The sequence below is a fragment of the Neodiprion lecontei genome, chromosome 2 (genome assembly GCF_021901455.1).
Source record: "Neodiprion lecontei isolate iyNeoLeco1 chromosome 2, iyNeoLeco1.1, whole genome shotgun sequence".
NCBI lineage: Eukaryota > Metazoa > Arthropoda > Insecta > Hymenoptera > Diprionidae > Neodiprion > Neodiprion lecontei.
The window spans coordinates 973,776-997,828 of record NC_060261.1 but is presented as its reverse complement, the minus strand read 5'-3'; the positions used below and the strand labels follow the sequence as shown (position 1 = coordinate 997,828).

The 24,053-nt window shown below is 46.1% G+C and overlaps 3 protein-coding genes across 9 annotated transcripts in view; 1 reads left to right on the top strand and 2 right to left on the bottom strand.

Annotated features, from left to right (window-relative positions):
- Positions 1–8,541, bottom strand: part of LOC107222573 (titin homolog) — a 65,723-nt gene extending 57,182 nt beyond the window's left edge. Inside the window, exons 1-12 of one of the 3 annotated variants that reach the window (XM_046732423.1) lie at positions 8,365–8,541; positions 7,105–7,255; positions 3,674–3,962; positions 2,439–2,619; positions 2,119–2,369; positions 1,900–2,044; positions 1,613–1,825; positions 1,346–1,528; positions 1,067–1,264; positions 842–978; positions 423–759; positions 77–355 (exon numbers count right to left, since the gene is read on the bottom strand). In XM_046732423.1, coding sequence (XP_046588379.1) covers positions 77–355; positions 423–759; positions 842–978; positions 1,067–1,264; positions 1,346–1,528; positions 1,613–1,825; positions 1,900–2,044; positions 2,119–2,369; positions 2,439–2,619; positions 3,674–3,962; positions 7,105–7,255; positions 8,365–8,377 — 2,377 coding nt within the window. In that variant the 5' untranslated portion in view covers positions 8,378–8,541. Of the gene's footprint in view, positions 1–76; positions 356–422; positions 760–841; positions 979–1,066; positions 1,265–1,345; positions 1,529–1,612; positions 1,826–1,899; positions 2,045–2,118; positions 2,370–2,438; positions 2,620–3,673; positions 3,963–5,055; positions 5,915–7,104; positions 7,256–8,364 lie in introns of those variants that run through there. The other 2 variants (XM_046732421.1, XM_046732422.1) reach the window with 2 other exon arrangements.
- Positions 8,542–8,938: 397 nt separating this feature from the next.
- Positions 8,939–16,373, bottom strand: LOC107222604. Its single transcript, XM_015662035.2, has 9 exons — positions 16,122–16,373; positions 13,795–14,174; positions 13,301–13,523; positions 12,936–13,223; positions 12,727–12,854; positions 12,463–12,635; positions 12,041–12,377; positions 11,529–11,964; positions 8,939–11,439 (listed from the first exon to the last, which is right to left on the bottom strand). Exons 1-9 carry the CDS (start codon positions 16,207–16,209, stop codon positions 9,263–9,265), a joined length of 4,230 nt encoding a protein of 1,409 aa, XP_015517521.1. The 5' UTR covers positions 16,210–16,373; the 3' UTR covers positions 8,939–9,262.
- Positions 16,374–19,484: 3,111 nt separating this feature from the next.
- The window catches only part of LOC107222576 (titin), a 53,128-nt gene continuing 48,559 nt past the window's right edge, over positions 19,485–24,053 (top strand). Inside the window, exons 1-12 of one of the 5 annotated variants that reach the window (XM_046732926.1) lie at positions 19,485–19,584; positions 20,645–20,822; positions 20,895–21,087; positions 21,200–21,313; positions 21,381–21,555; positions 22,003–22,103; positions 22,199–22,408; positions 22,487–22,672; positions 22,750–22,864; positions 22,946–23,187; positions 23,303–23,425; positions 23,520–23,711. In XM_046732926.1, the coding sequence (XP_046588882.1) occupies positions 20,653–20,822; positions 20,895–21,087; positions 21,200–21,313; positions 21,381–21,555; positions 22,003–22,103; positions 22,199–22,408; positions 22,487–22,672; positions 22,750–22,864; positions 22,946–23,187; positions 23,303–23,425; positions 23,520–23,711 (1,821 nt within the window). In that variant the 5' untranslated portion in view covers positions 19,485–19,584; positions 20,645–20,652. Of the gene's footprint in view, positions 19,585–19,691; positions 19,996–20,644; positions 20,823–20,894; positions 21,088–21,199; positions 21,314–21,380; positions 21,560–22,002; positions 22,104–22,198; positions 22,409–22,486; positions 22,673–22,749; positions 22,865–22,945; positions 23,188–23,302; positions 23,426–23,519; positions 23,712–24,053 lie in introns of those variants that run through there. The other 4 variants (XM_015661995.2, XM_015661994.2, XM_046732921.1 and 1 more) reach the window with 4 other exon arrangements.

Sequence of the window (24,053 nt, the reverse complement as noted above, 5' to 3'; positions counted from 1 at the left end):
ACAGAAAAAAAAAAGAAAAAGATAATACCGACTCACACACCTAGCTACATTAAATATTATGAGAAATTTCACGTACCAGTTACGTGTTCCGATAGTTGATCTGCATACATCTCAACAATCTGTAGCGCTTCTTCCTCAGTAAGGTCTGGGGTCTCGTACAAGCTTACTGATACTTCCTTCCCGTCAAAACTAAAGGACACTTCACCCCGTTCATCCAGGGTCATCGATATGTCAGTCTGTGGTGTGTCGTACATTTGAGACGTCCTCTCCTCGTGGATTGTGGATAGCGATAGATTGTGAGCGAGTTCGTGCCCCGGTGGTATTTCTTTCGGCTCTTTTTTAGTGGCGGCTCGATCTACCGGGGTTGAGAATTTCATGCGTAGTGAAAATCTGATGCCGTTGATTTATACAGACTGCCTTACCTTCGAAACCAAGCAGTGAGGCGGAGCTGCTTACTGTTCCCATGCAGTTCGTCGCCTCGCAAGTGTAAGTCCCGAGACAACACGTGCCATCTTGACCCGAAATGATCCTGTGTATGTCTCCAGGCTTCAGTTCAACTCCATCCTTATACCATTTCAGGACTGGCTGAGGGACGCCGATGACTTTGCATTCGAGATTTACAGCACCTTCTTCAGACAGGATGGCACGCAAGCTTTCAAGGAATCTTGGCATTTTGAAGTGCTTCGGAATAATGAGCTTCAAAAAACAGGACGTGATGCTGTGACCGAAATCGTTGGTAGCAACGCACTTCCATTCAGCCTGAAAAATTGATCTCGATTTACTGACGTGGTTATGGTGAATCGTCACTCATAAAAAAATGTTCAGTTCATCCAGTCCATACTTGATCGACGAACTCTAGCTTCCGTATATTCAGGTGACACGTGCCCAGCATCTCCCGCAGTACTTGGTACTTCTCATTCTCGTTTATTGGTTCATCGTCTCTGTACCACGACAAGCTGGGCTCTGGGGCAATGCTGACTGTAGGAGAAAATTGGTTTGTTTCGGGGTGAAAATTTAGTTGAAAGCGATTCGAAGTTTTGGCAGTACGTTTTCTCCCTTATACTACCTTCAATCGTGAAGCGAAAATCTTCGTTGATCTTTGCCTCACAGCTTTTTAGACCCTTGATAAACTTTGGTGGTTGATTCATGCTGAAGAGTTGTAGTCGTTCCTCTTCATTGAGCTGGTTTTGAATGTCCTCAACAGTTAGCTCAGCGGTGCTCCTGGTCTCGCCCATGCAATTCCTGGCAATGCAACAGTAGGAACCTAAGGCAAATGAAATTTAATGTTAATGAGCGTTATCCATGTGATTTTAGTAATTGATAGTCAAATCTTCATTATCCGTACCTAAAGAATTGGTGCCCGTTAACTGATAAACGTCGCCAGGTTTGAGTTCCTGTCCGTCTTTAAACCATCGCAAGACTGGAGTAGGAAAACCGACCACCTTGCATTCGAAGGAAACGAGTCCTTCTTCAGTGAGCACTGCTTTCAAGCTTTCCATGAATCGCGGCTTTCTGTAGTTCTTAGGAACTACAGGCAGAAGTTGGTAGTTTTGTATAAACTGAAATCGTCATTTGTGGGAGAAGAAAGGTAAGTAAGAAAGCCTCAACTCACTTGACATCATTACGTGACACGTAGTGAACTGCTTGACATTCTCACTGCTTGTAGCTACACATTTCCATTCACCTTCATCCATAGCTTCCAGTGGTTTTATTTCTATCGAATATCCACCAAGACCGTCTTCCATTATATGATATTTCTCACTAGCCTCTATGCGGCCTTCCTTGTTGTACCAGGTGATTGTTTTAGGCCATGGAGGAACTTGAACTGAAATTTACAGTTGTTGAATAACGGATTTACTTGCGAGCACGAGATGAAGAGTGTTTTTTTTAATAATTTACCTTGACACGACAATATCAAAGATTCGCCAATTCTGCTGGACTCATCCTGAAGGATCTTTTTGAAAGTAGGCAGAGGTCCGGACTGTGTCAAACTATCAGCTGGCTTCAGAGAACCTTCTCGACTACCCTTGCCCATCACGTGAACCTGAGAGGGAAACGGAGTGACAGAATTCGTGGCAAGTTCTCGCATTGTGTTGCGCTTCAATCTCGATTACTCACTTTCGAAGAGGAATAAGTTGTGCCCATGCAATTTACGGCCTCGCATGTGTAAGTTCCAAGTGACGTTGGGTCATCGGGATTAGCGGTCAAGGCGAATACGTCACCAGCCTTGATCTCTTTATTGTCCTTAAACCACCTCAACACTGGCGTCGGAACCCCGATGACTTTGCATTCCAACGAAACTGTCCCCATTTCCGTGAGCAGGGCTCGAAGCTCTTCGACGAACTCTGGTTTTTTGTAAGCCTTTGGCACTGCGGAAATTCATCGAAACTCAAACAAACTGTGCGATATTCGGCTCTAAGAAGACATTTCCAACGTACCAACGACGTTGAGGTGGGACGTGCACGACGAACGGCCGGATGGATTCTCCGCCATGCATGTCCAGTGTCCTTGATCTTCGACTGTAACGGGGGCGACATCGACGCAGTAAAAGTTTCCCTCATGAACAAAGGTAAACCTGGTTCCTTTCTGGATCGGTTCATCGTTCCTGTGCCAAGTGACCTGAAAGCGAAATGATAAACTTACGACGAGAATTTGGTGAATCAGTTTCAGCGGGGATGGAAGGACTAATTATTGCAGGCATTACGCATTTCTAAGAATAACCCGTCCTGACCGCATTGTTAGAAAAGGAAATGACGGAACACTACGCTGGCCCAGCAATTTAGCATATGAAAGGCTATGAAGTAAGTGACACGCCTATACATCTGCGCAAATTGGTTCCCTGGGATCCGGCAGTGTGATATTCTATTAATACAACGGTCTTAGAGATAATAACAGTTCACTATAGGCGCGTATAGTTCTAGTAGCTTCCAATTGACGCTTCGAAAGTTTATTGATCGTTAAACTCCTTCAAGGGTGTTCAAGAGTTTCGTGCTGTCACCATTTGCCAACGATAATCTGGGTTATGTTTGCGGGGGATATCCGGTAAAAAATGTCTTCCTTAATACCAAAAAAAAAGCACACTCTATGTTCTGTCGTTTACACTACAGCTTTAGACTCGATCGTGCATATGGCTATTTTTACATATGTCCTATTTCTTCTACGCTCGTTTATCAGACTTTTTCATTCGGCGACGAGACCCGGGATAGTCGATTGCTTCCAAAGCGCAGATTCATTTCTATCCGATTTTGGCGTAGACTAGACAGGCGGTGACGATGACCGCCAAGGGAACTTGGTCAATTCCGCATATCCAAACTTAGCTCAGACTCCCGGGTCATGGACCCCTTAATCCTCCTCATTCTCCTATTTTCTCCTGGATTCTCTGATTTCTCTATTTGCTTCAACACTTGACTCGGTTCAGCTACTCGAGAACACGCGTTAACCGCTCGAGTAGGAATCAGGAAGTACAATCATTTCTCTGGGTGATCTAATCCAAATGATTCCAAGACAAATATACAGAGTTCTATTTAAAATTTTTTGATCCTCTTTACAATTATCGTCGAGCCGTCAACTTAGCCTCAAAATCACCAGCAACTTAATAGCAATGAAAGAAACGAGATGGTAAAGCCTTCATAATCAGAAAGCAGTTGTTAAATCAGGACTTGGACCTCCTTGCCTTCAAGTTAGTTGAGCTTCTGATTTCCACCAGGAACCTTGTTCTTGTCCCTACTTTTACAGCGAGGTCGCTAAGTCTCCTTACGAAGATTGGCGGGTCACCGTCTTCGCCGTTTACGTCATCCACGTTGAATCGTATCATTCGCGATGATTCGCCGGCGATGTTCCTGGCTACCAGGGCATATCGGCCGCTGTCATCCGTTCTCGAATGCTCTAAAGTCAATTGAACCACGTTCCCTCGTGCCTGAACGTGGTACCGTTCTCTCGCGACTGGAAGCTGATCCCGTAATCTGAAACAGCGGGGACACGACAAAATTAGGAAGGATAAGTGCCTGCATTCTCCTCCATTCCATGTGACCTCTTTTTTGAAACAGTTGAGAAGTGCGACTCTGTTACTGGATCAAGCACACGAGAGTCTTGATCAGCATATCCATCAGCTAGGCGTTAATGAGAAGTAGACTGGAAACACGTGGTTCGTACATTAAAAATAACATACCGGGCTTGTGTCACATATCACACGCCTCACGTGCCTCAAGGCCTTCATGACATCTTAAACAATACGAAAAAGCTCGATTTGGCTCCAGGTACAAGTTGCGGGGTGAAATTTAGTCTATTTTCAGATACATATACGTATGGAATAAACGCAGAATGAGGAACTGATATGAATCCTCGATCGCAGCCAATCGAAGGCCCCCTAATAATAGGTAAATAACAATTCGCGGCCCAGCCGTTTGAGCTTGCGGACAACAACCTCATTCCAAATGCTCACGTTGAAGCATTCGCGACCTTCTTTCGCAAGAGGTAATCGGTAAATGTCACGATACTCATTCTGATCTGTTTTCGTTGGATTTGGGGATGGCTGATGTCCAAACGGCGTACTATAAAACCATGCGACTCTGCGAGACCAACACTCGATACAATTATCGATAGTTTTCTGAAAATAGTTAACCCTCGCGCAATTTGTGACTACAGTGAATAATGAGCAAGCACCTTTGGCACCAGTAACTAACCAGCTCGGCAGTCAAACTATCGATACTTCGTCAAAGAACACGGAGAATCTACAACATAATTCACAGACACAATTCTGTTGTACATAAATCATTACAAAAATTATGGTACATAGTATTTTTAAATATACTTAGAGACACTTTGATTTTTTCTTATCTTCAGGTATATACTGAGCTGCATTGAAGGCACAGTTTAAACTTAAGACATGGAGTGAAAAATAATGTGTTTACAAAATCTTATTTAGTTAATGGTCTAGCTTGACGAATGACTTCAGCATATGGATTGTATCACTTGCATTTATATTTGAGGAAGACAAACGGGGGTGGTCATAAAATTGATGCGTTTTTGATAATTTTTTGTAGTACTAGGACCTACCCTTGCTTCACTTCGTGTGGTGCAGTAATAGCCTTTTTTCCGTTTGCACACTTGCAGCACTGACTTCCCATGGCGAGATAAAATCCAAAATTTGAATGATACAAAGTGACGTGGCGGGTCAGCCAACGCTCAAAATGACATCAGAATTTTCTCGAGATGTTAACGTCGTCAGTTAACGCCCGGTGGTATCTTAGCCGGCACGGCGAGCCTTCGTAGTTTTCACGTAACCGCACAATTTTATTTATAGTCATTCTTTGTCCGATGTTTAATGCTCCGCGGTCGATTCTGTTTCCCCATTCACGGGGCTTCTACAGCTTTCGGAATTATGACAGATTTGGAAAAATTTTAACTTCTGGATAACTGGGTGTAGGAAAACGTTGAAATCTGAATCACTGATCAAGTTACGACGAGTACAGAGGGATTGAGTGCTCAACTAGTTACGTCAGTTTTCAGATTTGGCACTACCGCGCTGTCAAGTAGCTACTGAGACGGAATGATTATCTTGCGTACAAGATAAAACTTGCGTTTTCCGTCTTCTTATTTTCACACTTTGTTAACTAATTGTCGTATTAAACACTTTCACCCAATGCCCGACCTGAACATAAATGACTAATCAAGTCGAGTAATTAACAGCTCCTCTATGCTCACTGGATATTACATCAACATTACTCGTTTTTTTCACGTTTCACTTGCAGTTACCTTCAGACTACACTTTTGCGAATCTCAATACACTCTACAACCACTTTACTCATTAATTTCGGTCACCTAGGCCTGATATTCCTTGGTCAGATCCTCGTTATCGTGTCTTCGTTCGGAGCGGCGCGCGTTTTCGAAAGGAGAGCGTCGCTTCCTGGTTGGAAGTGCGTCGGTGGGGTCGGTTGGTCGGACGTCGCGACGCTCGCGGAGCATGACTGATAGCGTCCGCCTCCCAAACCGCGGGCGGCAAAACTTCTCTACCCTTCTCAACATCGAGACGCCTCCGATCGGGAGCTTAAAAAGCTTAAGCGCTGTTCAAACGGCATTGATAAAAATTCCGAGGCTCGATCTTTGCGCAGATGACGATAGCGGTTCACCGGTCAGGTCAGCCGGAAGACCCTGCGGTTTTTTTGAGGGATAAACTGCCTCGCCCGTTTCTTTTATCCCAGAATCGCAAATAGGGATATTAATTCCAGACTTCCGATAAAAATCTACGAACCTACGATGTCTCCTCGGTGTGAGGAAAGCTTCATGCCGTGCGTTTCTCGTCGCGTGCCAAGGCCCCGCCGGTTCGAGGTATTTTCGTTTCCGAGGGACGTCGCAATCTTCGGATAATATGTGATGTTGTGTAGGTTACATCCTATACTGCTCTCACGTCACTGCTGCCGTATTCTAACTAGATTTTATTCCGCTCTTTTCGGAAAAACTGTCGACGGCTGTTCGTTCTAATTACACATTTTATTCGGATGTCGTACTTCTCGATTATCGATAACGCCGTTAACGTCGCCAATTTATGGAATAGTTCGAAAAAGAAATCCTTAATACAGCTTTTGTTCGATTGTTTTTAGTCATAATTCGCCTGGTAATCCTCTGAGTTAAAAATGCAAGTATTCCCCTAAGTTCGAAATCATTCTCCGAAGCTGTTAAATAGACGTTTCGTTTCTACAAAGTAATACCTGGAAAATTTATCTCAAGTTGCGCAACTTGATGGCGTTCGGTTAATCGGACGTGTTCCACGTGTCAAATTTGATTTGGAATATTTAGAAATGGTTCCCCTAATATTGGCAATAATTGAAAATAAATATGGAACGATTGATTGTAGTTTCTGTCTACCATTTTCAAGCTACATATTTCATGTGATTTCAAAAAAATCTTTGTTCTTCTGTCAACACCGCAAACTGCGCGTAGCCTCCTGGTCCGTTACATGACGTTTCAGAAACAATTTATTTTCTTCTTCTGTCACTCATGCTGACGGCTCTGAAACTGGTCGCAACCTTGATGCATTTTTAAACGGTGCACTCAATCTCCTAGAATTCAAGCATGTAGAGTTCGGGAGTTGTGCGTTATACTTACAGTTCAAAGCTGAGTTTTCCGTAATTCTCTGTCTGGTCCAATATTACTTCCACTGTCAAATCTGATCCTGGGCGTCCTACGGCTGTCAATTGTTTCGCGTCGTCCTGCCATTGCGGTGCAACGATTTTACTCGGTTTGGCAGTGGTACCATCTTGGACAAACAGAGGAGCCGATTATTAATGAACTAATTATTGGGTTACAAACAATGAGAAATTTCAAAACGTCAAAAAGCTTGACGCCGTAAGAATCAACTTTAGATCAATCGATTAACACGAATATTTTGCATGGCAGAAGAGCGGCCAAACGATCCTTGCATATTTTAGAGTATATAAAAAAGAATTTGTGATGACATGAAAGTAAAACGATAAGGTGTCGACGTAAAGAATCTGGTAACAAGTTCGTTCCTAGCATAAACCTTGGTCGGGAGATGAAGCAATATATGTGATCTGTGAGGATCGATTTTGCACACGCCAAAATGGCAGAGCTCTTCAGAGTGCAGCGTTGACAGGTGTTAAGCGGTGTTAGCGAGATGCGGACGATAAAGTCGGGGTAAAAGTTTCGATTTTGTACAGCTATATAGTTATACACCGAGATATGTTTTCGGTGTGTGCTCAACTTGCCGAGATTCTAAAAATACTGTTTAAATGACTGTGCGCAAGTGGCACGCCTAGCCTCAAGATATTCAAGCTCAAACTCTCGAAGTATCTGCAACATCGTGCGGGAGGACCGGCTTTCTGCGGTTCCACTTTCTCCAGGAGCTTTCCGAACAAATCCTGCTTCGACACCCGATTTTCCTTCGTTTCCGCCCAGGTATTATTCTCTCCTCAAGCTTATCACGGCCAGGCCGAAGAGCTTACGGTTTCAAAAGTACACTCTTGACCTTTCCAGTACATTTGAGAACATGGAAAAATTGCAAAACTTCCAAGTTCCTCGATAGGTAGTAATGAAAGAGGTGAAAGTTTTACGGAGGACCGATGAACACGTGAAAAAGCATCTCCGTATCGGAAGAATAAAAATGCCCGTTTCAACTTTGGACGAACGTATGAAAATTTCACCGTTAATCACTCAAGTGTCAGACCGGAAAAGTTTGGCGGTCACGCGAAAGCGTTGCAGAGGAAGGCGAAAGGCTCGGCTAATGAGCCAATAAAGGCAGACCAGGAGTCCAGGAAAAATACCGAAGGAACGCAGCAGCTCGGAATTCTGTTCGGATGTCCTGAGCTCGAGTCTCCGTCGGCGAACGGTTTTATCCAAATCTCTTACCTGCGAGCGTCATGTCGTAAGGTGTCGTCGGTACCTCCTGCGCCACACTCGACCTGACATCACTTCGGCAGCAAGCAGTGCCCGGCAAACGTGGGGCACGCTGTTTGTCTCTTTTCCAATTCGACGACGCACGCACCGCGCACCTCTAAATCTGTGGGCAGGAGGGGCCACCGCGCGCTAAGGGCTGCGGTCTAAAATCGTCTTTCGGGTACGTCGCGACGCGTCGCGTCACGGCGCCGACCCAAGACCAGGCCAAAGAGCATGCGCGTCGCTGACGTAATTCTCCTCTTGACATGTCGAGTTACGTTGTATTCATACCAGACACAACATAACACCGACCGTTACCTCGATACCACTTTGATAAACATTCGGTACCCGTTATCTGCAACTCTGATCCCGCAATACGTATAGTTGTGTGCATGCCAAAGGACAAGTGTATTATCATCACGTATCAACTAACATTGATACGATACAACGAAAGGTGATTGCTTGTTCAATTATAAAGAGTAGCTGAAGGAAATGGATGAGGCTGACTGTAGTATGATAATCTGAGGTAGAAGACGAAGATGCGTTTCGATTAATTTCTTCTGTTTTTCTTTTCTGTTTTTTTTTTAACCTTTTTTTGGGTTTTCAGCTTAAGTTAATCTCTTACAGTTATTTACATCGTAATATTTAGAGCTATTCGGCGTTTGATAATCATTAACATAATATAATAAATGAATAAATTTAACAAACTATAAGTTGCAATATTACAATTATGCGCAGACATGTATACATAATAAATATGAATTTTTCGTTTTCTTTTAAATAAATATACATATATATGAGTGTCTTTCGTGATAATACAGTTGTTCGAGTGAATCGTTAGTATTCCAACTGTACGTGCGTGGCATTCATCTTATTCCCGGTGTTTCCACCATTTGGGTAGCCACCTGTGAATCTCTTCCTGGATTTGCCGATAGAGCAGAAGTCCGATGAATGGTAAAGCGAGGATTTCACTCTTTAGAAAGTAAACGTAAATGGCAGCAGCGAGCAGGGTAAGATCAGTAACGTAACTCATCGTCGACTTCACTTTTCTCTCAGCGTCAGCATTTAGCTCCGCAACAGTATCAGAGTACTGTCTAGTTGGCCTGTATTTTCTACTCCCCAATGCCTGATAAAGACGCCCCATTTTGACCTCGGTTGGGGTCTCAGGCCGAAACCGATCTCTTGAACTAGACCTGGAATTTGGCCGACTGGATTTTCGTCTTTCCAACGACTTATCTCTCGATGACCGAATGTCCTCCGACGTCGTCCTCGAAGGCACCCGGCCACGTTGTGGCACCGATTTTTCCTGAGACACGCCCCGACTTTCAGTTCTTGAGGATGGCCTGGAAGGTCGTCGCTCTCTCGAGACGTTCCTTGAGCGAGGAACACCAGCCACCGATTCATTCCTCGAAGATGGACGGCTCTCCCGCTTCGTTGTCTCCTTCGTATCTTTGGCTGGCGTTGAACCCCGCGATACGACGCTGTTTCTTCTGACCTTACCGCTGTCTTCCCGGTCCGCCGATTTCCGAGCGTCTTTAACCGCCTCTCGCTTCGTCGTCGGCGCCTCCGTTTTATCGGGAAGATTTGATCTGCTCTTCTTTGTCACGTCACCCATAGCCGCCATGTCCCTTAGGGTACCATTCGCTTTTAGTAAAACCTTGGTCTCGCTTTGGACAACCGGCGGCTCATTTTCGCCAACCAAGGCCGCTTTGACCAAGTCTTCTCTCTTCAGGTAGAGGGGCGGGTGGACCGTTTGCCCCGAAGAGTGCTGCTTGACTATTTCCGTGTAATGACTTATCACAGCCATGTTCGCCTCGGCTTCTTCTTCCAACGAGGTTTGCCGTACCTGCCTCCTTCGATTCCTCGCTACTTCCGCGGCGGAGAGAACGTTTGAGTTGTCGATGTCCGATTCGGAAATCGCCGCACCTTTAACTTCGTCCGGTATACTAGTCAGGGACTTTTTTCTCAACGTTACAGTCTGCTGTTGCGGTGCTTGCTGAACTTCACTTTCTTCAGGCTGCAGGGATTTGCGAATTGGTTTTTCTGGTGGCACAGGTCTTCCGAATTGATTTAACGGAATCACCTCGGTCTCCGTTCGCTTCTTCAATATCGACTTCGGCATCAAATTTGTCGGCGACGATGGGAGAGAAACCGGCCTCGTAGGAACCGATGAAGAAATGTCCAAAATCGGAATCATATGAGGAGGGACTGGCGGTAGATCTGGACTGATGTGCTGCACGGGTCTTCCTTTGGGGTGGTATGTGTCCTCCTCATCGATTATCGGCTGGGCCAGGATCCGCGCTTTTAATAATTTCAGATCTTCGCTATCACTGCTCTCCTCCTCCTCCACCTCCTCGTCCTCTGAAGTTTCGACACTCCGGACCTCGTCCTCTTTCACCACCTTATCGGCTCTGTAAAATTCCTTTTCGGATACATCAGCTTCCGGAACCTCCGATATCTCTACAGTCAATGGCATATTCTTCGAGTCCCATCGGTGCAATCTTTCAGTCTGATCCGGCATACCAGCCACAAAGACCGTAGTCGGTAGATTGGGATCTGAAGAAGCGTCCAAGAGTACGTTCGTTCTGGTGTTGACGGTTGCTGGGGTTTCGGTCTGACCTTCGCTTGACCTCCTGCGATTCCGCTTCGCCTGCCAAGCTATTTGGCTAGTTACACCGGAGTTAGACAGTTTTCTCCGAAGGGACGCTCTTCTCTCGGGTGAACTGCCGTCGATGGCCTCCAAAGAGTTGATCCTTATCTTTACCTCACCCTTTTGCGAGGCGTTTCCTGTCAGACCAGCCAGTTCACCGGTGCGCCTCTCTGTCTGAGCCTTTCGCTTGGCTAATTCCGCCTCTTCAACGGCTACAGCGTGGTAGAAACGCTCCATCGCTCGCTCGTGCAGCAGCTCGGTTGAACTGACAGCTTCTCGAAGAGTTTCAACCACCTCGTGACTAGCGCTGAATAACTCTGGTAGAGACAGTGACAGGGGTGGAGGTACTAGATCATCTTCTTCAGCTTCCATATTGACCTGCTGACCCTCCTTAATACCTGAAAATGCAATCGGGTTATAAATTGACGTTAAAAAAAAATTTCTATCGTGGTTGCTAGTACAAAGTATAAAATCGAAATGGTCTTACTTGCAGCATTATTTTGTTCTTGGCTGCGATGATTGTTTTCATCAGGGTACAATACCAGCATGAATTCGGAGCTACCGTGAAACATGCTCTCATCATTCTCTCTGGGCGAACTGGGTGACATTAGAATATTGTCAACCGTATTTTGTTTCCTCAAACCGACCTTCAACGGCCTGGTATCGGGCAGGCTGTCAAAAGTCTTTTGTTTCTGTAGAACAAGATTCGACGATGTTGAGTGTGGCGTCGCGGCCAGCAACTCCTCGTGCGACTCCTGTATCTTCGGCATCAGTAACGGAGACGGACTTCTCTCCCTCGAAACCGAACGAGACCTTGAGTCCCTGAAGGGGGAACGCCGGCCCCCCAATACTGGTTCCAAAGTCTTTTGCTTACCAAAGTTCAGGTTTCCCCTGCTATTGGAGACATTGAGAGTTGCCAGAGCCTGCGAAAAGCATTCGCGTTTATTAGGACTTGTCGCTAAAGAAGTTTAACACGTTAGATAATTCGTTAAATCTCACTTCCGTGTCCTTGGGCAAGGTCAAGTTGTCCCCGGTGTCAATCCTCTCTTGCTTTGACAACCTTTTTGCCTTTAATGGAGGGTCTGGTTTCGGCTTTGGTTTGGAACCAGCTCGTCTGGCGAAGGCTGGGTCATCCGCTCGACTCAATCTCCCGCTACTGAGCTGCTGGGTGGACGTCCACTCGGGACTCGGATTCCTGTCCCCCCTGCTAGCCTCTTCTCGAGTCAAACTTCGTGTCCTCTGAACTGGCTCGGCAAAACTCACTTCGCGCTTTTCTTTCGTTTTGTTGATCTCTCGTTGACTCTGAGACTTTCCTTTCAACGGAGGCTCGGTAATCCTATCCATGTAAAAGAATCGAAAAACGCAAATGCACCCTGCGTAATAACGTACATCAGAATGATCAGAGCAATACTCTCACTAACCCTCTCTTCACGTCCGGAATGAAGACCACATCGCTCTCTTCGCTGGGTTCACTCACTCCGTAAGGGTTTTCAGCCTTTACCCGAAAGCGATATTCCGATCCTTCGATCAACTCGCCTAAAGTCGTTGTCAACTGACGACACGTAGTCGCTTTCAGCCAGACGTCCCAACCCAACTGTTCGAGTGATAGAAACGAGATCATTCAAGTTTCATTAAGACGTTAAAGAGAAGCTATTACATATGTCTGCGGAAATCGAGTAACTTACTCTGTAATATTCTACGATATAAGTCCCTATTTTACATCCTCCGTCATCATCCGGTTCCTTCCAAGAAAGCGTTACTGAACGGCCGAGGGTCATAGTGACATTTGCTTTACCCGGTGCTGACGGTCGATCTGCAAATAAAATATATTGTGAACATTGAATCAATCGTGATAAATGAGAGTTCTTTCCAGTTTATCAAAACAAATTTATACCAGTGACGGTGACCAAAAAGGATGACACGTCCTCGCCAAGCTTGTTCGACGCTTTGACCGTGTACTCTCCACGGTCAGCCCGTTTCGCGTCGGGAATTTTGAGCACCGATTCACCCTCCATCGTTTCGACGACGTGTCTCAGGTCCTGTTGAATCGCCTCACCGTCGTGGAACCAAGTGACACTCGGCAAAGGTCTACCTGCCAAGGAGACTTTAAGTCTGATTGTTTCGTCTTGCTCAAAAAGCAGCCCGTCTTCGTATTGTCGAGAGAGTCTGATTCGCGGGGGTGCTGAAAAAAGTCCTCTGCACCATTAAAGTTTCCCAAACCTCGATCCTGGATGATTTTTCCATGGTTTTTCGACTCACCTTCCAGAATAAGTTTCCCTTTGGTGCTGATGTGCCCAACCCTGTTTGTAGCCGTGCACTTTATTTCTCCCTCGTCGTTCAGAGCGGTCTGATGGATGAGGAGCGAACTCTTGCCGTTTTCGGTTGCGATTCGCGTCCTCCGGCTACTAAATATTTCAAACCCGTCCTTAAACCAGGATATCTTCGGTAGGGGGGTGCCCGAGAACTGCACGATGAACTCTGCCTGAAAATTTTCAACGAAAACGGTTATAATATTCGAAAACCCGACTGAGAACGAGCGGCTCCGACATATGCTCCTGGTGTGAAGGTTCAAAACGAACTGGCAAACGTAAACAAAGTGCTTTGGCAAAATAAGCAATTCTCTCCGAAGCCGGGAATAGGCGTAGCTACACCGCCTGGAGCTTGAGCATGCTTTATTTATCCAATTGCTCATTTTCAGCTCCAGTCGACTAGCTGGCGATATTTAGGTATCACGAATCAAACCCGCCTCTTACCTGTTCGTTTTCGAGAGCCACCGTATCCTTCAGTTCCAGGTCGAAGTGCGGGGTGCTCGTTGCCGTCCTCTGCAGGGTGACCGTGAGTGGGTCGGACAATTCGCTGGGTTCGGAGAGGCCGAGGGCATTTTGGGCGCGAACGCGAAACTGGTACCGCCATCCGGGCTCAAGGCCACTCAAGGTCAGCTCGGGGAACGTGCAGAGAATCGGAGCAGCTCGGATCCAGTGCGGAGACCCCATGCGCCGGTGCTCAACCATATACCCGACGATGGCGGAGCCTCCGTTGCTCGGGGAGCGTTCCCACCTGATGCTGACAACATCCGGTTGCGTTTCCTCCGAGCCAGGGACGAGGATTGGCTTGCCCGGAGGCAGCGGAAGACCTGAGAAGTTGTTTGGCATGAGTTCGGCATGTCACAGCCACGCTTAATTGCAGAATGCAATCGAAGGTCCCACTAGATGTATCCAATGCATCGGGCAGTCGATACATCGGGCATGAATCGGGCATGTGGAAAATCCAATATCGTTGGACTACCCTCGAAAAAGGCATGCGCGCACCTACACGCTGGCACATTCACACGCCAGTGACCAACACATCCGCGTACGGGGCGATCCCGAAATAAAATAGAAACAGCTTGGCAGAAGACGAGACACTCGAAGCGGACCGAAGTCACTCGGAGATACCCGGACTGCTCGACGACGATGTGGCACTGAACCCCAGGAAACTTACTTCAAAACTAGACGCTCTGGTTCCGTCAAATTACTGATACAGTAAATGATTGACGCCATACCAATCAGTAAAAATATGCCAATCCATAGCGGCAATACAGGACTATAGGCAATGGATGATCGTGGTTGAAATAAGAATGATATCGTTGATCAAGTCGAGTAGGAAATGCATAGCTCAACTTTGCGGTACTACAACTGGAATCGAGCAACGCGGAGTGTCGAGAAAAACTGAGGATATAGCGAAGTGTTGTGCCTCTGTCGAAAGTACAATCGCTCACCTCAGCAGTAGGTGAGAGTACAACTTTAGTTTGGCTGATCTTCCGAAACTTGGCAATCTGCTTTGTATTGTCGACTATATTGTATTCGTGGAATATAACAGGCGAGACCTACTGTCGGGATTGTCAAAAAATATACCACTATTGATACTGCGAAATAAGCTGTGTACCTCGCGAGAGAACGTCGGTGCGGACGCTTAGAAGCGGCTCAGAAAATATTTGAGCTTTCGAAAATGTCTGACCTGCCAATGGAAGGAGCTATATACCAAGAGAATAGAACAGGTCTGCAATGATGTTTTCAACAAAATCTTATTATAAAGTAAATCTTATTTCTCTTTACTTCCTCACTTTCACAGTTTGGATGCAAAACCTACCTATCAAAAATTTAATGGGAATGTTGGTGGTGCATTTTAATTTCATTGACTGATGTTTAGCTCGTTTACAATTCAATCAGATATCTAGTGAGGTTTCACCTGTTTACGATGATTCGATACTTGACATTAGAAAAATTATAACGAATACATTTTCTCTCGCCAGTATGCAATAAGATGTGCAAATCGTCTGCAGCCTGGTCTTTGACGTGTGAAGAAATCAGCACGTCTGAATAAATATTAGGTAACGACTGGGCGATGAGTGTTATCTCCGCTCTCCTCTCAATATCAATGAACAGCGGAAAGTTAACAGCCGAATATTTGAGAAACGAGAACTCGACCAGAGGCAACGACCCCGATTGATGCATGGCCCCACAAATAATGATAGAATGAAAAAAAAGGAAAAGAAAAAAATTCTTATACGTGGCTCGCAGTCAGTTTCCAAATTTAGTGACCAGTAGAGTCTACCGACGTCTACCGATCGTAGTCAACTAAACCACGTGTCACATGAGCGGCGCATTTCCGCGGTTCAAATTTGGATTGAAAAAACTGTCTCCAAAGTTTTTTCTTGGCGAAAGATCGAAGGTGCTACAACGAAAGGCCATCAACCAAGACCAAGGGCTTGCAAAGATGGTCCAGGACCTAAACAATCCCCGTCGTGCGCTTCACCCGGAACGACGCAAGAGAAAAAAAAAAAAAATTCCAAATCGGTTGTTAGCGCTGAAGGACGCGAGCAGGACTGTCAAACTGTCAGTAATTGGCGAGGAATGTATAATCTGGGTTAGCTTCGAGCGCCGAGATGGCGGCGGTGGTTGGGGCAGGGTTACGGATCCGCGAAGCGGAGCTTGCAGGAAAGGGGTGAGGGAGGAGGGAGGAGGGAAAGGCGAGCGTCCTCCCTCCGCTCTTACGTGAGACCGTCGCGAGCTTTTCGCGGCTGCCTGCGTCGCTGGCGTACCTGGACTGCTCCAGTGCACCTTTTTGCCACCGTTTCCGGCCCCCGCAAGGCTCTTGGGGTAGGCGGCCTTGGCCGGGGCGTTGCCCATTACGCGCTCGGGGTAGGCCCCCCAGCGTCCTGGGCCAGGCTGTCTCGTCGCTGCTTCTCTTGGTCGCCGGGTCCGTCTTCGTCACCGTCTTCACTTCGCGCCTCGCCGGACCGCAGGTCTCGATATAGCGCGAGCCTGACGCGAGCGCGGGGAAGGAGTGACTAGATAGACGGGCCGATAGGGCGCCGATCTACGCGACAGCGGCGACCTCCCGTCTTCCGTCGACGAATTGCGGCCAAGCTCCGAACGAACCGACGCCGACGCCGACGCCGACGCCGACGCCATCGGGCGAACGACGCGCGGCTATTTTTGCACCCGCAGCGCTGTGAATAAGCTCGAAGCTTCGCTCCCTGCGATGCCGATTCTCTGCCGCTTGTCGTCGTCGACTCTTTGCTCTCACCACGATCCACCTCCGTCGACAACAGCACGTGCGATTTTCAACGAGGTTTAACTTCCCGGAGAAACACTTTTTTTGCCCGAATCCCGGTCTTTTGCGGGCGATTCTTGCATTCTGGATATTTTTGTACTCGGCCGCAGTCGTCAATACCATCATTCGTGAGGATTTACCGTTGTTTGATCAGCGAAAGCCGTGATCTATTGTGATGATCGACTTAAATTATTATTGCAATACATAGTACGCTATACACGCGTAATAAATGGTGGCTGATCAGATCTTCTGTTTATTGTATATTCATTTCAGGAATTTGTGCATTGATATGTTGTATATTAATACTTCATTTATGTGACACTTTTGGAATTCACAGTCTCGCACATATTAATAAATCATTTTATCTAGATACTGTAATGTTTTAAATAATGGTTGAATATGAAGGAAAATAGATTAGTAAAGAAAAATGTACAAGTTAGTTGAGACAAGGTTAAGGAAGACAAATTATTTATTTATTTAGGTGGTTATTTGCAATTCGTACCATAAAGTTTATCATATAACAGAAAATAAATTCTTCCTACACGTAGCAAGCCACAAACTTGGCTTGGTAGTTCTAATGTAACTACGAAATATAAATGACAGCACAGAGTGTATAAATAATAGTATAATCAAATTTTGATTAAAATCCGACAGTTATTGGAAATAGAGAAAGATATGAAAGACAAAAACAATCACATTTAACACTTACGAGTATATTAGTGAGTAGAGCGGTTTTCATGACGTCGAGTATAGAAGGGAGATTGGAGTCTATAGTATTATGTACGATTTAGACTGTTGTTATAATTTTTCGTTCTCTTTCCTTGTTTTACGTTAAGCGTCGAATTAAATAGATGGTTGATTGATTAGCGGATGAGGATTTTTGTATGAAATTACATTTTCGAAAATTATGTGACACTTTCGGAATTCACAGTCTCGCACATATTTAAATCATACCGTCTCTCTCAAACGTTGCAGGCCTACTAGCTCACTAAACCCTCAAACCTTCTACGCTGACTATTTGTTTATCATAGGATATATCGTCACAATACAGTATATTCCATGTATTATTTTTGTCATTCCCGCAACGTTGTAATTAACACGCATAATTTATCATTACCATTTATGACCGCCCACCTGAGATTCTTTTCTTTCTTCAGACATTTGTGATTAGGATTTAATTACAACACATTGAAAACTTTGTGACCTTGAAAATAGTATTCATTTCGCCTCCATCGAGACGCGGCTGTGGGAGGAAATGTCGAAAACTCGAAACTGAAACACAAGATTCTCTCCTAATTCGTCCGCACACGTTTCATCTCGTTCCTTTCTCTATCACTCCTACCACCTCTTTCACCGCCCATCTCTCTCTGCTACCTTGGCTTCTCCTTCTGGTCATCGACGGTCAGTGAACCGCGTACAAGCATCGGCTTACCTCACTTACTCGTACAGGTGACGTTCTGATCTCTGTCCCCGTAGTTTTCACTTCGGTTTTCCTACGGCAAAGAAAAACTAGCTGCTTGCCCCGATAAGCGCCAAGCGATGGAATCTTTATTCAACAGTAGTAGAAGCAGTGGAATATACTTTTCACTCTTCAATTCCGTGTCGCACGTTCAATCCGTTTGATCTCTTCTTATGGATATCCAGAAACTGTCATCATTCTATCATTCTCGACATGGATTCAATGACAACTTATTGTAGACTCGATTTTCAAATGGGAGATGGTGAACAGCAAGGGACTAACGAGTTGCCGCATCAGACGTGGGAACGTGTCAAGAAATATTATACCGGTCAGATTGGAATTTTCGGATGAAACCACAGCCGGTTCCCCCGGGCTGCACAGAATCACTTTAACGTCTTTGGTAGAAACCGGTGAATCAACCATTGATCGACACGCGTAGCGTTATTTCTTGTCTCTCGTACAATCCAAGTGACATACCTAGTCGATTGTATGTCCACCGCAGTCTTATTTGGGCGATAGATAGGTAATCTGCTCCTTTTTTTTACAAAAGAAACATGATTATGATTATGATCAGGAATCGGTCGTCTACATTCAGACCGACTTTCATCAAAAGTGATAAGTGATAAGTTGGTGCGATGCTCGAGCAGATATAACACTTAAGGGGATTTAGCTAGCCTGGATTTTGAAATATCGATTTTTTAAATTTTATTTTCGTAAAGTACATATATTCAAGTATACAGACAGAAAATCTTATGCCGATCTGACAAATATTCTTGAAGTTACGCCTATATTTACAAACATGTCCCGGAGCGTTTGAAAGTGCTTTGGTAAGTTTGAACGCCTTTTTCGCAATTCTATATTTTCGAAGTCGGTGAAAACTTTTGTACAAGCTTTATGAATATATGTTTCAGTCCTTGATCGAAGGTTTTTTTCTCGCCGACAAATACTTTCCGGAGATCGGTTATAGCAGCTTTAAAAAGAATTATTTTTCCGACTAAAAAATATCAGAATGAAGTTCAATGTTACTCCAACATGTTTATAAATTTTCATAATAATGAATTGAATTGTCTCTTCACGAAAAGTCTTTGTAATATCGCTCTTTTTGGCCTCCTGACTATGTACAACTCCTTGACTAGATAAAGGAAACAATTAGTAAAAAACGTCAGAGTGAAGTAAGGTGGAATTCGACGACCTTCGTGACCGGTCTTCTTTGGTTTCTCTGCTCAGATTACGGAGCAAGAGGAATCAAGAGCGAGTGGAACGGGAAGGAGGAAGGCCGGAGGGGAAGATGGGCGCGTATCGGTGCCAGGATACCGTTGTACCTGAATGGGCGAGGTGTACCCACCACCCAGCTCCCGGTTCACCTCTCTGCTCCCCAGCATCCCGTTCGGTCCAGCGCAGTCTCGTCGAGCAGGTAGACCGAGGAGCGCGGCGTGACGCGTTCGCGTGGCTCGCGTCGACCGGCTCTTTGCCACGGCCGTCACCCCAGGTAGGGCTTCGTGATAGTGGTAATCTGGCTTCGCCGGGCGACTGTCACCAGGAATTGGAATTGAGGAACCTGATCACAGTCGTTCTGGGCTGCCGTTGACGGCTGCACCCAAATTCCACTCTTTCATTTCCCCGTGAACGGTCATTCGCGCAAATTTGTTACCGTTTCGATTGTGAATTCTTTACGTTTACTTTACAATCCATCCGTTACACAGTCAAGTTGGCCGATAGCAGTGATTTTTATCGTCCTTTGATATCCGTACGTCTTTCTCTAGTCTTGGTTTGATCGCATAATGAAATGGAAAGGAACATATGGTTGTAGTTACTCAAATGTGTCATACCTCTGGAATGAAGCTTCGGCGAAATTCTAACGTCATCGAATTATCGTCTATGGCACACAACGCGTGACTAGGTACGACAAGGAGTGCTATTCAGCTTTTTGAATTATGTAACTTTGCTGTTGAACGATGATTGTGATGAATGTGTCCGAGAAGAAAAGTGTGAAGCATGATAAACTCGGACTGTTTTCCTCCTTGATTCCGAAAACCACTATAATATATACGGAACTACCGAGGTATGAAAAAATTCGAACCGTCTACGGAGTTTTGGGAAAAAATTTCGTGAAAATTCGTCAAGATGAAAGAACGGGACTAGTGTTTACCTATCAAATTGCGCATGTGGATCAGTCTCCTCGACACGTAACCAACTTCCATTCAAAGGTCCAAGTTTGTGCTTAGCCTGTACTCGCCTCGAATTACCGCGGTAGTTTATGCTAGCACCATGGAATATCCGTGTAACGGCACATTATGCAAATTGCCAGGGAGCGCCAGAGCGATGCGCAGCGTGTGGCGCGCGATCAGGGTGGCCACTCCCCTAATCGGGGGGGGGGGGGGGGGGCTGGCACGCGCCTGCGTTTCACTTCGAGAGCACGAGAGCAAAAGACCACCGAGGGTGACTCGAAGTCGCTGCCTAATGTCGAATTAATCCTATCTATAACTAATGACGATGATGCTGATGATGAAGAGATGGGAGCAATGGCTAACCGATTCTTCGTCTTCTAGGCCGAATCATGAGGGCTGTGGACTTCCTCGAAGCCCTCGATTCGCGGCTGGTCTATTTGCCCGGAGGCCACGACCGCGAGGGTCGACCCTTGATCGTGGTAAATATGCCCTTGGAACCGCAATCCGGGACAAAGTCACTCCTGGAAAAGCTGCTCCGATACTTCATCGGCATCTTCAGGTAACGATCGCAATTAGAGACGGCAGTTGCTTGTCGAAACCAAAAGTTGTAAGTTGATCCTGTTGTCCCCAGTGAAGAGACCAAGTCGAATGGGTTCACGATCCTCGTCGACGCTCAGCGAGAAGCTTGGCGCGTGGCTCGGGGATGCATCAGACAAGCCTCAACCTCATGCGGTACGGCGAGAGCCCTTGTAATCGTCCTCAGGCAGGATGGGTTCTGGGAGAAGCACGTCGACAATTGCACCAAGTCGCACAAAGAGGGAGAGGTGAGAATATACGGATTAATTGGCAAGCAGCTTGTCAAGATGAGAGCGCAGCGCTCAGTAGCCGGACTTCGATATCCCGAAAACGTGTAACGTGTGATTAATTCTTATTCAGCCTCTCTTCGTCCCGTTAGCGAAGTTGTCCGCCCACGTGGAGATCTCGCAGCTGCCCCCCGAGTTGGGGGGATCCAAGGCCTACAGTCACTCGGATTGGATTCAAACACGAATCGTAAGTTTATACGCTCTTTTCATCAAGCACGGTTCGCGGTTTCTCTTTGATTTTATCCCCTCTTTAGCACCTCGAGGATTATCTTAAGGATGCCACGGAGGTGTCGGAGAAGCTGACGGATTTCCACGAGAAACTGCATTCTGCCAGAGAGTCGAGGAATGGAGAATCCGACGAGGCTTTCAGGGATTATTCCGAATCTACTACGGAGCTGAGAACGGCAGCGAGACACATTCTTCACTCAGGTCGGTGGGTATGAGCTTGCGTGAAGCATTTTGGAATTACACTCGCGATGTTACCTCAGTCTCGCTGATTTTCTAACCTCCCGCGTAATTCAGTCAACAATTTTGGACCATGTATTCAAGTCACGTCTACGAGTGAAGCGTTTTCTACAAGTAGGTTTATCCGTGAAGTGTTGACCTGGTTGGACAATGGAAAGAGCGATTGGCTTTGACGGTGCTAACCCGGTTAACTTTGTTGATATACGAGCGCAATCTCCGACTGTACAGAACGTGACAACGGTACACCATTCAGCAGTGGGACGAAAGAAAAAGAATTCGCCATTTTAGAACGGTGTAACGATCTTGTTTCGCGTTGGGTTACACTTGTAGTTTTTGTCCCCCTCGTGCTATAGCGCCGATATCGAGTTTTTACGCCTTACCAAGCACTCATAGAGCGAAAAATCGTTCCAGGTAGGAATGTGGTGATGAGTATCAACAGGGAGTCCTCGCAGGATGTTCTGGACACCGTTCAGCGAGTCCAGGCCTTCCTGGATTCCATCGATTTGAAGCAGGTAATCAACTCTGACGAGGTTCTTGACCGTCAGAATTCAGCCTCTGAGCTTTTGATCGTTTTCAAATAGCATGAAACGATTTTTTTCTCTTTCAGGCAGAGATCAAAAACGCCCTGATGGAATTGGAACGGCACTTGGGATATGTTAAAGAGATAAAAAGCCTCGAGGAGGGCGTGGCCAGGGTGACCAACTGGATTCTTGGACCCGCCGATTCGACGCTCAACTCCAGGCATCGCGTCGGTTTCGATGTCACGTCTTCGGAGGAACTGCGAAGAGAACACGAGGCGCTGGAGCTTCAGTGTAGAGTGAGATAAATTCGTCTTCCAAGTTGTACGGCTAAGAGACGTGCACATTGAGTTATCTGGTTATTCTGATTCCCGCAGGATACTTACGGTTGCTACGCGGAGCTTTTGCACAAGATAGACAATATCCCCGCAGAGTCTTTACCGAAGGATCTGAAATCGCAACGGGATTTTATGGACTTCGTATGCAGGAGTTTCGCCTCGCGTTTGGAGCGCAGACGAAACGTTCTGATAACCTCGCAAAGATTTTTCAGGCTCGTTTCAGAGGTCGGTTGAGTTCATTTCCATAACCAGGACGTGCGCTGCGTCCGGCTTTTCTGTTTATTGCATCGCATTCTTTACAGTACTTTGACCGCACTAGCGAGGTCTTCGACAAGCTGGTGATGGGTAACAAGGTCTACAACTTTTCTCAAGCTGGCGCGAAGCTCGTGAAACTTGAGAAGAACCAGTCCGTTCTTGGTAAGGAAATAAGTGTTTGGAAATATCCTGAAATCAGCACTTTGTAATCGAGCATTTGATTTATTATCACAAAATTTGCAGAGGCCATCGAGCGTGAGTTGGTTAAGGAGGGTGAGAAGCTTTCGGATGTTCTCTCGATGCCAGTCAAGGACGCTCTGGGTCGGGACATCCGCGTCGATTATGGCGAGGACATTGTAAACGTCCGTGACATCTTGGACGCAACGAACGCTAGGAAGAACATCTTCAGCGACAGCGTGGAACTGCAGAAGCTCACCTTGAAACAGGTCGCGCTAATACACACCTACGAGAATGATGCGGAACAGGTAGGATTATGTGGCCGGCTAAATGTTCTTTCAAACCAGCTGCACGTGAAGAAAACTTTTTGCTTTTTTAACGAAATAAATTTTTAGATATGGTGGTGTTTGTTTGGTTTTTCAGGCGGTACAATGGATCGGCGACTTGTTCAAGGTCCTGATCAAAAGCCACGTTCAGATCGGGTGCAACGTCAACGAGATTCAGTCCCAAAAGGACGAGCATCTGTCCTTTCAGGAAACTGCGAAGGTTTTGTACTTATTGTTGGGGACATTACCTTTATCTACTGCTCAAGCTCGCGTTCCTCATCATCAATCCAAACATCTTAATTTTTCCAATGCAGGGAACTTACGACTACGGATGCCAACTGCTGAACGGAGCCCGAGTCCTCAGAATGTCCTGCAGACTTTCGCTCGAGGAAAACACCAGCATTTCTTCAAGGTTGTGGCAGGCTTGGCGACAGCTGCGATCTGTGGGTCAAGAGCAGCTCACCAGGCTTCGAGTTTGCGCTGTTTTTCATCGGAGCGTCGAAGACGTGAGCATTTCCATAAATCAAACGATCGTAACTTCATCCTGCACCGAGCTGTGTCACCGTTGATACATTACTACAAATCAGGCGTTCTGGTTGCTAGAACTTAAAAATAATCATCTCGGTTCCCCGTTCCTTGATATCTCCTCCACCATATCGACGCAGCCGCATCTGGCTCGTCGCGATGTTTGTTATTCTAACTTATGCACCGGACCAGATTTATTCGAGATCTGCACCGATGCTCACGTTGAATAAACAGCACTGCTTATCGTCAGGAGGAGTAGACGACTATTTTCAGAACTCAGGGTCCGATGATCTTCACACTGGTGATCGGTCGCCGTTTTTACC

Bases quoted from the DNA above. Each gene is read 5' to 3' on its own strand.
- LOC107222604 (XM_015662035.2), bottom strand. From the start codon at position 16,209: ATGGGCAACGCCCCGGCCAAGGCCGCCTACCCCAAGAGCCTTGCGGGG. The intron at 12,636-12,726 runs GTAAGTTACTCG...TCACTCGAACAG, and splicing joins ATATCGTAGAATATTACAGA to TTGGGTTGGGACGTCTGGCT. The intron at 11,965-12,040 runs GTGAGATTTAAC...TGCTTTTCGCAG, and splicing joins CCTTGCCCAAGGACACGGAA to GCTCTGGCAACTCTCAATGT.